At 39.3% G+C, this 17,478-nt stretch overlaps 1 protein-coding gene across 3 annotated transcripts in view; it reads right to left on the bottom strand.

The window, feature by feature from the left end:
• The window catches only part of CD1H11orf49 (chromosome D1 C11orf49 homolog), a 198,466-nt gene that overhangs the window by 131,773 nt on the left and 49,215 nt on the right, over positions 1 to 17,478 (bottom strand). For all 3 annotated transcript variants that reach the window (XM_042903913.1, XM_042903912.1, XM_042903915.1), the window contains exon 2: positions 17,349 to 17,451. In XM_042903913.1, the coding sequence (XP_042759847.1) occupies positions 17,349 to 17,451 (103 nt within the window). The remainder of the gene's footprint in view (positions 1 to 17,348; positions 17,452 to 17,478) is intronic.

Raw genomic sequence — 17,478 nt, 5'->3', positions numbered from 1 at the left:
TAAAAAGTTTTTATTTGGTGTGTGAGCCACTTAAGGGTGTGAGAACACTAGTCAGAGTGGCTAAAATGAACAAATCAGGAGACTATAGATGCTGGCGAGGATGTGGAGAAATGGGAACCCTCTTGCACTGTTGGTGGGAATGCAAACTGGTGCAGCCGCTCTGGAAAACAGTGTGGAGTTTCCTCAAAAAATTAAAAATAGATCTACCCTATGACCCAGCAATAGCACTGCTAGGAATTTACCCAAGGGATACAGGAGTGCTGATGCATAGGGGCAATTGTACCTTAATGTTTATACCAGCACTTTCAACAACAGCCAAATTATGGAAAGAGCCTAAATGTCCACCAACTGATGAATGGATAAAGAAATTGTGGTTTATATATACAATGGAATACTACGTGGCAATGAGAAAGAATGAAATATGGCCTTCTGTAGCAACGTGGAAGGAACTGGAGAGTGTTATGCTAAGTGAAATAAGTCATACAGAGAAAGACAGATACCATATGTTTTCACTCTTATGTGGATCCTGAGAAACTTAACAGAAGACCATGGGGGAGGGGAGGGGAAAAAAAAAAGGTTAGAGAGGGAGGGAGCCAAACCATAAGAGGCTTTTAAAAACTGAGAATAAACTGAGGGTTGATGGGGGGTGGGAGGGAGGGGAAAATGGGTGATGGGCATTGAGGAGGGATAAGCACTGAGTGTTGTATGGAAACCAATTTGACAATAAATTTCATATTAAAAAAAAAGGGTGTGAGAAATAGCTTAAAGATTTTATATATGTCAGTATAATGATTGGGTATGTTAAAATGCCATATTAATTGATAAATATTCAATGTCATATTTGATAAATCTTAAAGGATAACCAGCCTATGTAATCTGAAAAATAAAAGTTAAACAGAACAACATGTGTAGTATGATACCATTTATATAAAATTACATATGTATGTGTGTATATTTAAGTAGACAGGATGTTTGAAAGAACAGAGAAAATGGAGGGAGGAAAAACTATTGAAGAAAACTTCTCAGAATAGAAAGGCATGACGTTCCCAGATTAAAAGGATCCTTGTAAGCCTAGCACAAAGAATGAATATGGGTGCACATGAAGGCACGTCTCTGTAAAAACTCAGACTCCGTATTTTATCGGGGGCATGGCAAGATCACTTTGTAGATCACATGGGACAAGAGATACTGGTGCAGCTATCTTTGGAAAATATAATCAGCCACAGTTGCCCTCTGGTCACAACAATTTATATTCTTCCCAGATGCAGAATACCCCCTACACACTGAGACCCCAAAAGTCTAATTCCATTTTAGCATCAACCCAAATTCTAGGACCTTGACATATAAATCAAGTCCAAGTATAGAGGAAGTTCCTCAAGTACAATTTCTTGGGTACAGCTCCTTGTATAATTCCTCATTCTGAACACCTATAAACTAAAGAGACAGGCATGCTCTCACATGCCCAGTATGTAAATGGTAATAAAGGGATAGGATAACCACAATAAACTTCCATCCAAAAAGGGGGAGAATGGGAGGCAATATAGTAATCGTTGATTCGTTGCAATTCTGAAATCCATCCACCCACATGTCTTATTTCCTTGATTTAAGCCTAGTACTTCTCCCTGGTAAACACTTTCCATGGCTTTTGATTGTGTACTCTGGGCTTTCGGTTTCATCTTCTGAAACATACTTTTATTTCCACAAATCATAGTCTCTGTTTGTAGCTGAATAGCTTTCTCAGCTTGCTTCCTGCCTGTAGAAGTCTGGGGGTCCAAAGGCCACTTTTTATTTTGTATTATTTATATCTTCTTTAGTCCAAGCTAGTGAGGTTTCCATAAATACAATTCTCTTAAAAACGATGGTGATGATTTTTCTATTAACTTTATTGGGGTTTACTCCATTAGACAAAAGCTTTGTCCACGAATCTCGTTGAGACTGGCTCTTCCCTATTTGGGCGCCCTATCAGGCTGCTGTGGGACAACACCCTTTAGATCCTTAGGCCTATTGGCCATCTGAAAGAGTCTATGAGGCTCCAGCTAGAACCCTTGCTAAGGTTTTAACAAAGGGTTCATCTTTACCCTTAGACCGCATTTCTATGCTACCACTCTGGATTTGATCTGTGTCTTAAGGCAGTTTCTTACTTTTGAATAGTTTTTGCTGGTTTGAAAGATTGTCCTGAGCTCTATTTCCTCTAAATTCTACTTGAAAACAAAATAGTTTATTCTTTAGTTCATCTCTCTCACATTTTACTGTAGGTAGCTAGAAAAAGATAGGCAGTCCACTGGGCACCTGGCTGGCTCAGTCAGAAGAGCATGCAATTCTTGATCTTGGGGGAGAGGGGGGCAGAGAGAGAGAGAGAGAGGGAGAGAGTGAATCCCAAGCAGGCTCTGCTCTGTCAGCACAGAGCCCAACACAGGGCTAGAACCCACAAGCCCTGAGATCATGACCTGAGGTGAAATCAAAAGTCAGCCGCCTAACCAATTCAGTGACCCAGACGCCCCTGATCTGTATAGGTTTTAGTCCATAGACTCCCTTGCTGTAGCTTCTCATTTGGGTTAAAGCCAGAGGGAGGTATTGGCAAGAGACTGAAGGGTGGGAGGAGACAGAATGAGCTTGGGGTATTGTATTCTCTTCCTGCCAGTCAGCTGTGGGTTGGGGTTGGCTCTGTTCCTCTACTGAAGGTCACAGCTCATGTTAGATGGTTCCTACTCTTTCTAGATTCAAGAAACCACTCCCTCCACTTGTCTCTTCAGGCTTGGGGTAATAACAGATCTTAACTGTTGCTAGCTCTGGGGTAATCCACTTTCCCTTAATCCTTTCCGCACCTTTGTAAATATTCTCTTTTTAAAACTTTCCCCAGATACCCTTCTTTTCTTCCTTTCTTTTTTTTTTTTTTTAATGTTTTAATCTTCACTTTTGAGAGAGAGAGAGAGAGAGAGAGAGAGCGAGGAGGGGTAGGGGCAGAGAGAGAGGGAGACATAGAATCCAAAGCAGGCTCCAGGCTCTGAACTGTCAGCACAGAGCCCGATGTGGGGCTTGATAACGAACTGTGCGATCATGATGGACGCTTAACCTACTGAGCCACCCAGCGCCCCCCCACCCCACTGCCAGCTACCCTTCTTAAATGTATTATCTGTTAACTGCCAGGACTCTGACTGAAGCAAGTACATTGATATTTGTATGTATTCATTCTCTCAGTTTTATCTTCTTAAAGATGTCTACTTGAGGCCCATCAGACTTCCACTGTCAGTCTCCTCAAGGTCCTTCTGGTTTCTGCCTATTGTCTGGTCTCAAAGCCAATGACATATATTTGAGGTTTTTGTAACTGTAGCACCTCACTCCCAATAACAAATTTTGTTCCAATCATCTATTGCTGCACAACAAGCCATAGTAAACTTAGTGGCACAAAAAAAAAATAACAGTTTTATTATACTCATGGATTTGGTAGGTCAGAAAATATACAGAGTACAGTAGAGATAGCTTGTCTCTACTATATGTCTGGACCTGAATTGGGAAGACTTGAATCAGCCATTTATTTTTTAGGGAGAAAATTATGTAGAAGCTTCTTCCTCACATGTCAGACACATAGACTCGAAGACCAAACTTATAGCTGGGCTTCTTAAAGTTTGGCAACTGGTCAGTAGAATCTTTGGCAACTCCCGAGAGGGAATGTCTGAAAAGTGAGTTCCCAGAGACCAAGGCACAATCTACATGGCCTTTTGTGACTTAGCCTTAGAAGTGACATAGTGTTAGTTCTCAGCCTTTACAAGGTGCTGTCGTTTGTCTTTCTTCTTATTTCAACATAATTGAGCCTCCCGTAAACCGGCCCTATCCTAATTATATATTTCCTTGTTTGTTGCTTTTCAACACGGACTAGTCCTCCACAAGTCAATTTAGACTCCTTTACGACCTCTTTCTGTGTATATTTTCTACTTCTGCTAATATAATTACATTCTGCTAGAACAAAAGTCCGAAAATACTTCCTTTTACAATAAAGGTAGACTAGGTAATTTAGACCAACATTTCTGGCTGAGGAAAACTAGATGAATTATTAAAAGCATCTGTTTGAAGTATGAGACAGCCACCAAGGCAAATGAAGAATGACAAGGCCAAGTTATGAGAGGAGAATAAAACCCAGAGAAGTTAGCCTAGCATTTGGTGCCACTTCTCCCCATAAACAGGAATTCTAAACAGAAGAGTCCATGGATTGAATTAAAGGAATGCACAAACTTGGATAGAAAAAGATTGCATCTTTATTTTTATAAACCATTAACTGGAATTTAGTATTTCCTTTATATATATATATATATATATATATATATATATATACACACACACACACACACACACACACACACACACACATATGTGTATATATGTATATATGTGTATATATATGTGTGTGTGTGTATTTATACACACACATAGTAGAATTAGCAGCATGTGTGATTTTGTCAGTAATACAGACCTCAAACATTTTAAAAATATTTTTATTTATTTTTGAGAGAGAGAGAGAAAGCCTGAGTAGGGGAGGGACAGAGACAGAGGGAGGCAGAGGATCCAAAGCAGGCTCTGCACTGATAGCAGAGAACCCAACGTGGGACTCAAACTCATGAACTGTGAGATCATGACTTGAGCTGAAGTTGGATGCTAAACTGACTAAGCCACCCAGGTGCCCCAGAAACCTCAAATATTTTCATATCACATTAAAGTTAGCCCAGAACCTCATAGTATCATTTATACTCACCACCCCTTCAAAAATAAGATATCATGACACCCACTAGTAGTTTCACGGGCTTCTGCTGGTCCTGAAAGAGGAAGATGATAGACTGAACAGGTAATAGTTTTTAATTAATGTTAAGTTCCTGAATTTTCAAATGACTCTTGAGGCTTGGCAGTCAAAAACCTGGAGCTCAGAACCCAGCCAGACTGGGTAGAGGGACTGTGGTGTATCCCTAAGGATCTGGTTGGCACCCTGAAAGGCTATATCTAAAAATAGATCAGCCCATGGGGCGCCTGGGTGGCTCAGTCGGTTAAGCGGCCGACTTTGGCTCAGGTCATGATCTCGCGTTCCGTGAGTTCGAGCCCCGCGTCGGGCTCTGTGCTGACCGCTCAGAGCCTGGAGCCTGTTTCAGATTCTGTGTTTCCCTCTCTCTCTGACCCTCCCCCGTTCATGCTCTGTCTCAAAAATAAATAAACGTTAAAAAACAAATTTTAAAAATAGATCAGCCCTCCCTGATACTTAAGCCTAGCTTCAAATTATTCCAACCCCTTGACTGGATTGAGGTAATCCAGGATTGCTAGTGTTCAAACCATCTGTCAGAAGCAAATATAAATCCTCTCTGAAGAAAGATAATAGCATTCTAGGCTTTACATTATCTCTAGAATTTTTCATATACAAAGTACAACACTCAACTGAAGGAAAACAGTATGCTACAATTTAAGACAATGGAGTAAAAACTCAAGAGACAGAATAGGTAATAGACACAGACCCATAAGGAATCCAGATTTTGAATTATGGACTTTTAAATAAGCTTGCTTTACCATGTTCAAGAAAATGAAGGCTAAAAATTTGTAAAGAACCATAAAAAAACTGAATGGTAATTCTTGAACTAAAAAATACAATAATTGGGCACCTGGCTGGCTCAGTCAGAAGAACATGCAACTCTTGATCTCAGGGTTGTGAGTTCAAGCCCCACGCTGAGTGTAGAGATTACTTGCATAAATAAAAGTTTAAAAATAAATAAATAAGTAAATAAATAAATAAATAAATAAATAGGAAAGGTTATAAACTGTATGATTTCAAGTATACAATATCTGGAAAAGGCAAAACTATGAGGACAGTAAAAAGATCAATGGTTACTGGGAATTGGGTGGGAAGACGGGATAAACAGGAAGAACACAGAGAATTTTTAGAGCAGTGAAAATACTCTGTATGATACCATAATGATGGCCATATGTCATTAGACATCTGTCCAAACCCATAGAATGTACAATACCAAGAGTGAGAACACTAAGGTACACTATGAACTTTAGGTGACTGTGCTTTGTCAATGTAGGTTCATCAATTGTAACAAATATGCCATTCTGGTAGGAGATGTTGGTAATGATAATAAAAATAAAAATAAATGTTGCCTTTGCATTTTGGGGGCAGGGATACATAGGAAATCTCTACCTTCCTCTCAATTTTGCTGTGATCCTAAAACTCCTCTTAAAAAAAAAAAGCCTCTAATAAACAAACTAAAATAGTAGTTTTAAACTATATAAGGTTTTCATAATAAACTACAGAAAGTAAAGTAAATTAAAATCTTTGAGGTGCCTGAGGTGGCTCAGTCAGTTAAGCGTCTGACTTCAGCTCAGGTCATGATCTCACGGTTTATGAATTCTAGCCCCCATCTGGCTCTGTGCTGACAGCTCAGAGTCTAGAGCCTGCTTCAGATTCCATGTCTCCCTCTCCCTCCCCCTCCCCTTCTCTTTCTCTCTCTCTCTCAATTAAATAAACATTAAAAAAAATTAATAAATAATAAAATCTTCACTACTGGGAATAAAAAAGAAAAACGAAGATGTACTATGGGAAGCAAGACTAAGAGAAGTATGAGAAACACTAATAAACAAATCCTAAGGTTTTTCCAAGTCACTTTCAACATTCACAGTTTCCCCCAGCTTGCAACTTTCCCCCTCTTTTGTATTTAAAACAGACTAATTAAAAGTATTACAGTAAGATATTTAAAAAAACAAACAAAAATAAAACATGAATTGGAATTAATAACTCAGTACATGGGTTTAACAGCAAATTACACATAAATGAAAAGGGAATTAATGAACTGGGAAATAGGTCAGAAAAAAGTATCCATAAGGAACCATATAAGACAAAATGATGAAAAATGCAGAGAAGTACATAAGAGGTCTAATGTTTATATAATTGGATTGTATAATTGGAATCCCAGAAGGAGTAAAGATAGTGGAACAGAAGCAAATCTGAAAAGCTAAAAATTGAGAACTTTCAAAAACTGATAAAAGACATCAAATTACAGGTTTGAGGAGCACTAAGAACCCTAGGTGGTTTAAATATAAAGAAAAGCAAACCTAGGCACATTATAGTAAAACTATCAAAAACCAAGACCAAGGAGAAATATCCAAGGAGTAGCCAAAGAACAGATTATTTTTCAAAGGTGTAAGAATGACTGATACTTCTCAACAGAAACAGTGGAAATTAGAAGATAATGGAATAGTGTCTTCAAAGTACTAATATAACTGCCAACCTAGAACTTATACCAGAAAAAATTACCCTTCAAAAATCAAGGTGCAAATTCTAATAATGTCCATAGATAGTTAATAGTTTTCAATGAACTGATTTTCAAAATTATACTATAGTTAGAGAAGATGTTAACATTACTGGAAGTTGGGTGAAAGGGATATGGTAACTCTATGTTATTTTTACAACTTTTTTATAAGTCTAAAATTATTACAAGAGGAAAAAAGGTAAAATACAGTTTCAGAATGAAAGCTAATGTCAGAAGGGAAGCTCCATGAAAGCTGGGATTTTTTTTTATCTGTTTTTCATTGCTGTATCCCCCAGTGTCTAGAATACTGACTAACACAAAGGCATTCGATAAACATTTGTTGAATGCCACAAACAACAACAGTGGCAGTAGCTACCATTCATTCAACACTTAGTACGTCACAGATAGAATACCAAGCACTTTATATTCATTATCCTTCCAATAATTATGCAACATGGAACTTTCTATTTTATATATGAGTCTCTCTCTCTTATAGATGAGACTAAGCAACCTGCATAAGCTCACATACTAGTAAGTGGCAGGCCCTCGCACATAGATCTGACTGCAAAGTCTGTGCTGTTAACCACTATGCTATAGCACTTTCATGTCACATAAAAATATTTCTTTCTTGGGGGCGCCTGGGTGGCGCAGTCGGTTGAGCGTCCGACTTCAGCCCAGGTCACGGTCTCGCGGTCCGTGAGTTCGAGCCCCGCGTCAGGCTCTGGGCTGATGGCTCGGAGCCGGGAGCCTGTTTCCGATTCTGTGTCTCCCTCTCTCTCTGCCCCTCCCCCGTTCATGCTCTGTCTCTCTCTGTCCCAAAAATAAATAAAAAACGTTGAAAAAAAAATTAAAAAAAAAAAATATTTCTTTCTTGTTTGCTTATCCAAATTCTATTCACCTTTCCAGGTTGTATTAGTCAGTGTTCTCCAGAAAAACAGAACCAGCAGTAGAGACATACATACAGTTGATGCTTGGCCAACACAAATATGAACTGTGCTGGTCAACTTATACACAGATTTTTTATAGTACAGTACTCTGAAATTTCTCTTCTTTGTGATTTTCTTAATAACATTTTCTTTCCTCTAGCTTTATTGTAAAAATATAGTAAATATAACATACAAAACACACGTTAATCAACTGTGTGATCAACTGTTTAGGCTTCTGGTCAACAGTAGGCTATTAGTAAAGTTGTTCAAGGAGTCAAAAGTTATACATGGATTTTTGACTGTGTTGGGGATTGACATCCCTAACCCTGTGCTGGTCAAGGGTAAACTGTATATACAAGAAGAGAGTTAGCTTATGTTTTTATGGAATTGGCTCACGTGAGTATGGAAGCCGAGAAGGCCCATGATCTGCCATCAGCAATGTGGGGAACTAGGTGAGTCAGTAGCGTAATTCAATCCAAGTCTGTAAGCCTAAGAGCCAGGGGAGTCAGTGGTGTTAAGTCCCAGTCTGAGTCCAAAGGCCCAAGAATCAGAGGGACAATGATGTAAGTTCTAGTCTAAATTCAAAGGCACTGATGTCCGAAGGTGGGAGATAATGGATGTCCCAGCTAAAGCCAAACGAAAACAAAAAACAAAAAACCAAACAAAAAATTCACTCTTCTTCTACCTTTTTGTTCTAATCAGGTCCTCAAGGAACAGGGTGATGCCCACCCACACTGATGCGAGTGGATCTTCTTTAAAGTCTACCAATGCAAACGCTAATCTCTTCTGAAAACACCCTCACAGGACTATTCAGAAATAATGTTTTACCAGCTGTCTGGGCAAACCCTAGCCTAATCAAGATGACATATAAAATTAACAATCACACAAGTCAAGACACACTCTTCTATGATGCCTCATTTAACTTCTCTAGTACCCATTATTTCTCCTTATTCTCAGACCTCGGAGCACAACTTAGTGCCATTGTATAAGGTCTTGAAATGGCTCTCTAATTGTTTGCTAATCAGTAAGCATTATCTCCTTAAGCAGATTACATCCCCTTCTAGGCAAGGGACCATATCTTACAGTCACATTTGAAACTATAAAGATACTTGATGTTTTGGTAAAGAGATAAGAAAAACATGTAGTTGGAAAAACCATGCAAGGAACAATGTTATGGGATGCTTTAGAGACGGGGTCTGTATGGTTCAAGATTCTAAGCATCAAATTTGACTCAGAAAAAACACTACCTTAAAAAGGTGGTTTTTACATCAAATTTTCTATAATACCTCTTTTTCCTTATGGCAAGTACTATATAGTAGGTATTTGGGGCATTTTGGATATAGCAGTACAATTCTCCTGGTTAAACCCCCTTGAGAGGGCATATATATTGCATAGAAGGTGCAGTTTGAGAGTGTGCAGATGAGCAATTATCCCCACACATGTAAACTGTAGCTTGTATGGCTTGTATGGTGTAAATATACTCTCCCTGCCTGGAACTGCCTGTGTAACGTTGTCTCTTTGGGCTCTGTGGTTTCTCAATACATTCCAACTGTTGGGAGGCTGGAGTTTGGCTCAGCAAGCACAGATAAACAGCTTCCTGCAGCAGGCTGCCAGCATGAGGAGCCATGACCTCAGCAGAGAACGTCTGCTTTTCATTACCCTGAGCACATCCCTGTACCGCTAGAGCTTAGAGTAGGAACAATGCAAGTTGGATAGACTTGACTAGCTCAGGTCTCCTATTACACCTTGAAGTTTTTCATCTTGGCAGCCAGAGAGAAGAGGGTATAGCCAGGAAGTGAGAAAATGGCTTAGTGGTGGGAAAAGGGAAGACAGAAAAGCTTTCCTAGACCTTTCTCTGAATGAACCAAATGATGAGTAAAGTGGCTAACACTAAATGGCTAATGGTGATGCAGAAAATCATCAAATGTCTTTAATCTCCAAAAAAGCACACAAAAGGCAGAGTAAGCAAGAGGTATTACAGAAGACAAGAGAGACTAAAAAGTCCTCAAAATCTTCAATTCTAAGACCATTTGAAAATAAGAATGAATTCTAGATAGCCAGTCATTTTATACATGTCATTTTACTTCATTTGTACAACAACCCTGTGAGATAGGTATTACTATCCCTAGCATGATCTCGACCTGGAAAATATAACACGAGGACATTAACAAAGACATTTGCTGTTGATGTTATTTAATGACAAAGGGATGAACTCAAGGCTGCTTCTCTGGCCACCCCAGAAACAGCATTACTGACTGTCGCAGCCCCAGAACTCAGCCAGAACTCAGGTCAATGTGTCCCTAACGTAAATGTACATGCTAGTGACATTTTCTGGTAAGATGGTTTCCACTGTGCTGGTCAGACTGCATCTGATAGTTGAAGGAAGGAATCACAGTTATGGCCTTCGGCAGGAAATTGGTTGGACATGACCCCTGTTGAGGGATCCTGAGAAACCGTTTGTTTTGTGGGGAAGTCACTGACTGTAAAGATGCACCTGCCATGGGGCTGGAAGCAAGAGACAGACAAACATCTTAGCAAATCATAGTAACAGAGAGAAGCTTCATTTGACTTTCATTTCACTTTTCTCAGGGAAGAAGAATCTTTGTGTGGCTGCCAAAATCCTCACTGTCCCTCCGCCTTCCCTTCCATCCCCTCCACCCCCATCCCAGTTCATTAAAGACCTTCTGGCTAAAGGTGCCAGAATGTGTCATTCTTTCCTGCTCTTGTGCCAGGCCTGTGCTGCCAGCACCACAGATCTTCTAGAGTTCTAAGCAAATTATGGAAGAAATTAGAAACGCTGTTGAATTTAAATGGTTCTGCTGTTGATGAACTAAAGTTTCTTGACTTCTGATGAGCTATTTCACATTTCTAATAGCACTACTGATCTGTTCATTCAGATTTGTGTGTGTCTACCTGATTTCCAGAGAGGGACTCAGGGAATTATCAGAGCGGTGGAATAAGAAGAAAGATCAGCACGTGGATTGGACCAAGTAAAGATTCTTTGTATTACTTATAGATCAAAATAAGTCAAGTAATTTCTCTAAGGGGAAATATTTTTGGGTAGAAAATTATACCTAAATTTTATACTAGCTAGCTATAAAAGCAGCTGCCATGAAAACAGAAATAATATCACTTGTTCTTGAGAATACTTCAGCCAAGGATGGAGTTCCTTCATTTCCTCTTACTGAATGGTTTCACAACAGCTAAGTTTCTCTTAACTTGCAGAAGGGAAGAGGTGGGGAAGTAAGGTCTCTCCTGACAGGGAGAATCTGGGCCCAATTATTACTTCCACAACCTTTGACTCTGACTTCTAAATGAGTCAGGGGACCAGTGGGCTGTGAAATGGCTTCCTCAGCTACCAGGTCAAGTGCTGCTGGATGGTTTTCCTGTAATCAAAACATGAAGGGACTGAAGAGAGTGATGGATTCTAAGCAAGTAAGCAGCTGCTTATATCCTTGATGAACCTGGATTTTTAAGTTTCAAAATCGATTTTGGTGACTCTCTACTCACCACTATGTCTCTCTGGAGTACTTTTGCTATAGGATACCCCTGGTAACATAGAAAAGAACCAGAATCCTCTATAGGTTTTACAAATGACATCTTAACAGAAGTGCCTGAGCCAATAACAGTGAGGACAGGATTGCTCCAGCTCAAGGCAAAATCTATTCTTGGCAATTATCTCAGTCTGTGAGAATCCAGATGCTGACAATGAGAAATGGGTCATTTTCTGTTATAGTGTGTCAACTCCAGCTAAGAACTGAACTATGGAAAAAAGATGGGGGGGGGGTGGTTTGCAGGGAGAAGCAATACCCTTTTGAAGAAGCCTATAATAGGATTAGTCACCATTACTTCACCACAGCACATTTGGCTCAATTTAACAACAATAAGAAGGGAAAACATGGAGCAGAAATGGCCCAGAGAAGTCTCAAGTCCATCCCTCATTCAAAGCTATGAACCTGGAAATCCATGAAGTCCTGATTTGTTCTGATGTGTTTCTTGTTGCTCCAAAACTGCTCCTTTGTTACCATGGGCACAAGAAGAACCCAAAACATTACTTAAATCCTGGATGATGGATAATCTTAAAAAATCTGCCAACTTTAGAACTGCAAGCTTATACTCTGACTGTTCTAGATTACCTAGGAGAGAAGTGGGTCATCTTTCATAGGGCTTAGAGCACCTGTTTAAAAAAGGAAGAAACAATACATATTTTATAATCATGGGTTGTTTTCGTTAGAGTTACATTTTAAGTGATTTAGGAATATGCACTCTTGGAACTTCCTTTTTGTCTCCAGGAGTGAATTAGTGTTCACATTTCACGGATTTATTCTAATCAAAACAATAAAGAAGGGAGGATTTGATGCCAGTGCTTTTTACTGCAAGAGTATATAAAAAGAGGTATGCAAATTGCCAAGTGAATTCTGATGATTAATGTATATCAAGATATAATTATTAATGCTCTTTTTCTAAACACTAAGATTTCAATCTTCATATTTCTATTAGATATTAGACAACACAGGTAACTTTTATGTCTAATTATTTTATTACTTTCCCTTATGATAAATGATTGATGCATAGGGAAGCCAATTACTTGTAACGTGGCTTTTCCCGGATCACTGCCTATTACGGTTATTCCATTCTGGGTAGCAGGAAATACAATCAATCAAATGATTTTTTTGGAAAGCTTAGATAACAAAGGTAGACAAAAAGAAGGCGAGTCACCTGAACAGACATAACTTATTGGCTCTTCAATGTGATGAGCCAATCATCCCTGGGAGAAGCCCTCAAATGCCATTTCCAAGAGGTCTTCCTGGCTATCCTGTATATCACATCACCCTAGTGACTTCCGTGTTATTTGCCTTGATGTGGCCATCAGCTGTGTAACCTTGGGAACGTTACTTTTGTGCACCTGCATTGCCTGATGTGTAAAAAAATGAAGAGAATATTAAAACCCCAGCTCATAGTATTGGGAGAATTAAATGAAATAATACATTTGAAATGCTTCGAACAGCGCCTAGCACACAGCAAGTATTTATTACCTATCAGCTTTTGCTATTGTCCTCATCAGTTTGCTTATTCATTGACTATCTCCCTCACTAACCCCTTAGGTCCATGACAAGAATCACCTTATTTATCTTGCTCACTACTACAGCTCCACTGCCTACTACACATAGGTGCATAGTAAGTACTCAAAAATAATTATGGAATGAATTCATGGGTGAATGCTGTCTTATATTCTTACATAGCCTTAAAATAAACCTCTATCAATGAAGGTAATCTGTGTACTTGCAACCAAAACAGTCATCATGAAAGCATCCCCAAGAAGCTAAAACCATCATTGAAAAAGAAACAAAAACAAGACACTTGATCATAAGAAAGAGCCCTCCTGGGCCCACCAACCAAGACCACAGAGCATCATTCTTTTCTATATTAGTATGTGGAGGTCAAGCTCCCTGATGCCACAGTGTTGTAACTATCAATTTAGCCTGTGAAGAATAGTTCCCAATCCTGATAGGAATTCTCAGATTTCAGCCTGGTTTTCTCTCATCATTATTTTCCAATGTCTTGAAAAACCACATTTCTCATTTTATCTTTACCACAAGAACCTGGTCACACTCTGCTGTGGTTTCTAAGTTACAGCTACTCTGGCCTCATTTTCTTGGATGTACTTCTTCAGAGGTCCTGACCCCACGCTGACACTTGGTCTATTCTTAGAGTGGCACCTCTTGCTATTAATTCCTTTTACCTTCCACTGGTTGAAAGACAACATTCAGAGGTAGAGGTTGCATACGACATAAAAGAAAATCCTCTGGGATTTAGTATCCTTCTTTCAAGAGTGTCCAGAGGAATATGATCTAAAGAGCTCACAGTCTTACAGACATACACACACAGTACAGCTTAGCTCCTTGTGTTTTGCAGCTTACGCAGATTTGCTGGAACAATCATGGATTTGTTGGAAAACACCACCAACTGAGGAATGACAGACAGCGCAGGTGAGAAGACAAGCAGACCCACAGAAGAAAATCAACAGAAAAGCATTCCAAAAACAATTTGAAAGAGTACTTTTATCATTGTTTATAGGTAAATCATCCATCATTAAGTGCACGAAAATCCCAAGTATGAACTTGAAACCGAGAGATGGAAGTGTACTGTTAACGTATTTTCTAAAAAATCCTGCTTCCTATTGTTTAGAGCCAGTTCCAATTGTATCCCCTAAGAAGGCCAATACTAAACATTTAAATGGCAATGAGCTAAGGTCAACAGACAAGGTTATGTGATAACCTTTGTGGAGTATAGTTCATAAAGGAAATTTCAAAGAATTTGGAAACTATAGCTAGAAGAGACCTCCAAAAACGATCTGGGTAGGTCTCTAGCAATGTTAGGCAGTATAGTGACTTAGAGGCAGTAGAGAATAGTAGCCTTTGAAATACTCCAGACGAGACTTGATTCCCAACGCTGTCACTTACGAGTTTGTGATCCCAACTCTGTCACTTACTAGCTTGTGAATTTAAAGAAGCTATTTTAACCTTTATGAGCCTTGGTTTCCTTATCTATAAAACAGAGGTGATAATAATAGTACCTACTTCAAAGAATTATAGTGGCTGAGACACAATACGAGTTTCATTAAAAACTGCTCATTATAGTGTATAATTGCTACATTGTTATTATTATTAGAACAACAGATTTTATTATACCTATATCATAGCTGTGGCAACTGAAGCCCAGAAAACTGCAGAAATTGCCCAAGATTATAGAGTGAGGACTGTTAAGAATAAGGAACTCTTCTTCCTAGGGCACTGCTCTTTTCCCTACATTATACTGCTACGAATTGGTACAAAACCGAGGCCTAAGGAAGAAGGATTTTCACTGGATAAATAAAATTCATAATCAAAGAAAATCAGGAGCTTTTACCACCCAGGTCTCCTTGTCTACCAAATACCACCTTCAATTTCATCGTATGTCTGCACCTTTCAAGTTTTTTGTTTGTTTGTTTTTTGGTTTTAAGATTTTTTGGCTCGTTTTTGTTTTTAGTTTATTTATTTATTTTGAGAGACAGAGCACGAGAGGCAAAGGGCAGAGAGAGTGGAGGAGAGAGAGATTCCCAAGCAGTTCCCATACTATGAGCACAGAGCCCAATGTGGGGCTTGATCCCACAAACTGTGAGATCATGACCTGAGCCGAAACCAAGAGTCAGACACTTAAGCAACTGAGCCACCCAGGTGCCCCAAGAGTTTGGAGCTTTGACGCTAGTTCATTTCTCAAAATAACTTGCCTTGGGCCAATATGATTTCTGAAAAGTGTCAGGTGTGTGCCACTCACACACATCTTGTAAGTTTTAGTTTCCTGAGGGCAAGAAACAGCTTACTTAGCAGCTAGATTTCTATCAGTGCTATGGAAAATCTTAATATATTTTTCAACAGTGTACTGGTGGATAAAAGCTATAGTTAATAGCATTCGATAGCATTTTGAAACAGTTATAAGCTCTACTATTTGCTCTACAGAGTTCAGTATCAGTTATAGAGACCAGCTGGGTTCACTTTTGGAGTGCTACATGTACGGTATACAGCTTCTTATATGGCAGAATAGAGAGCTTTATCAAAAAGAATCAACAAAAAAGAGAGAAAAAGCAAGAGAAAGTCCTTATTACTTATTATGATCAAGAATAAGAGTAAATAGTATGCAATAACTTAAAATATAGATACAGCTGTGTATTCAACAAATATTCACCTACCGTCTATTATGTGCTAAACATCATGCCAGGCACTAGGAACACAAAGATGAGGAGGACATGATGCCTGCCCTCAGGGAACCAACGTGGCAGGAAAAAGACTTATACAGGAGACGGTGGGGGTGAGGAGGAAGGTAGAGTAAAATGGGGAAAAACAAAACAAAACAAAACAGGAAGAAGCATTGCCCCCAGAAGAATCATATTTCACTTGGCAAGAAGTCTCAGGAGTGCTGGTACAGATTAAATGGCCTAGAAACTTGACCCGTAGGCTTGTCAGTTCTGTAAGAGCAAGCAAAGCTATTCAATCTCAGTCTTTATTCCCTGCCCACCTCATTTGCTTCAGCCCACACCATGGGAACAAGGAAAATTCCTTTCTTGATCCTCCTTTAGAGGACTGGGAGAAGGGACCAGCTCTGTGCCTACAGAGCCTCTTTTTCCTGGGGACTTGAAATTCCAATCCATAAGACATCTAGATTTTATTTGAAAGGCCTATAGCTTGGCAAAAGAGCTAGGGAGAGTCAAGAATTCCCCTAACAGTAAACCAGGCTGTTAGGCTGTGAGAAAAGCTGTCTGATCTTCAAAGAGGCTCTGGAGCACAGAAAGGAAAAAAATCTGTTTTCAAGGAGGATGGACTTGAGCTCATGATTCCTCTGAAATAGAAGCCTGTTAGAGGCTACTCTTCCTTAGAAGACTCCCAGCAAACCATAAAAAAGGGAAGGAGAATCCAAATGATTAGACAAATATGTGATGGCATTTTGGAAATAAAAATAACATTTCTATTTCTTTAGCACATCCTTTCATGAAGACCAAGGTATTTAAAATGGATTCTCTTTCAGCCTAAAAACAGTTCTGTGATATTAAAAAAGCAGTAATCATTTTGACTTTTACACACTCCAAGCATGCTTTACAAAGAAACACAACCTTTCAAAGACATAAACTATGAAAGCTCTTCTGCCTCTATAAATACTCTTAAATCATTAGCTGATTGACACAGCATCCTGTAGGAAGAAAACTGCAGAGGGAAACCATCCCAAGCGTTTCCATGAGAAAGGCCAGCTACAAAAAAACACAGGCTAAAGGAACACTGACTACAGGCAATCAAGACGGAGTATTCTGAATAATGGAGAAAGTTAAAAATTATAAGAGGGACCTAAAGAAACAGATCTAACTGATCAATTAGTTCTTGAGCTACGATAGTCATGACCACTCATGAGACTTAACCACTGGACAAAACTAGCTGCACCAAAGGCATATTCCAAAACATGTTTGGGCAGCCCTCAGCCGACCTGCCAAAACCAAGCATTCACTGCCACTGCATAATCAACAATTTCCTGCTCTATTCTTCCTGTACCTTGCCTGCTTCCAAGGGCCTTCTCTGGGCTCACCCTATTGACAAAGCACTCAGGTACTTACTATTCAGTGAAGAACCTGGCAATGCCGTACTGGCTAATATCTTCCTTGTTCTCTAGCAGTTGGCACACTGCATCTTCCATGTACGTGAGGACATGTCGCTGGGCTGAAAGAAAAATGAAGATAAAAAGAG

This window comes from Panthera leo, chromosome D1 (genome assembly GCF_018350215.1).
Source record: "Panthera leo isolate Ple1 chromosome D1, P.leo_Ple1_pat1.1, whole genome shotgun sequence".
In the NCBI taxonomy this organism is placed as follows: Eukaryota; Metazoa; Chordata; class Mammalia; order Carnivora; family Felidae; genus Panthera; species Panthera leo.
The sequence above is the reverse complement of the archived record's forward strand: the minus strand, read 5'-3'. Positions and strand labels throughout refer to the sequence as shown.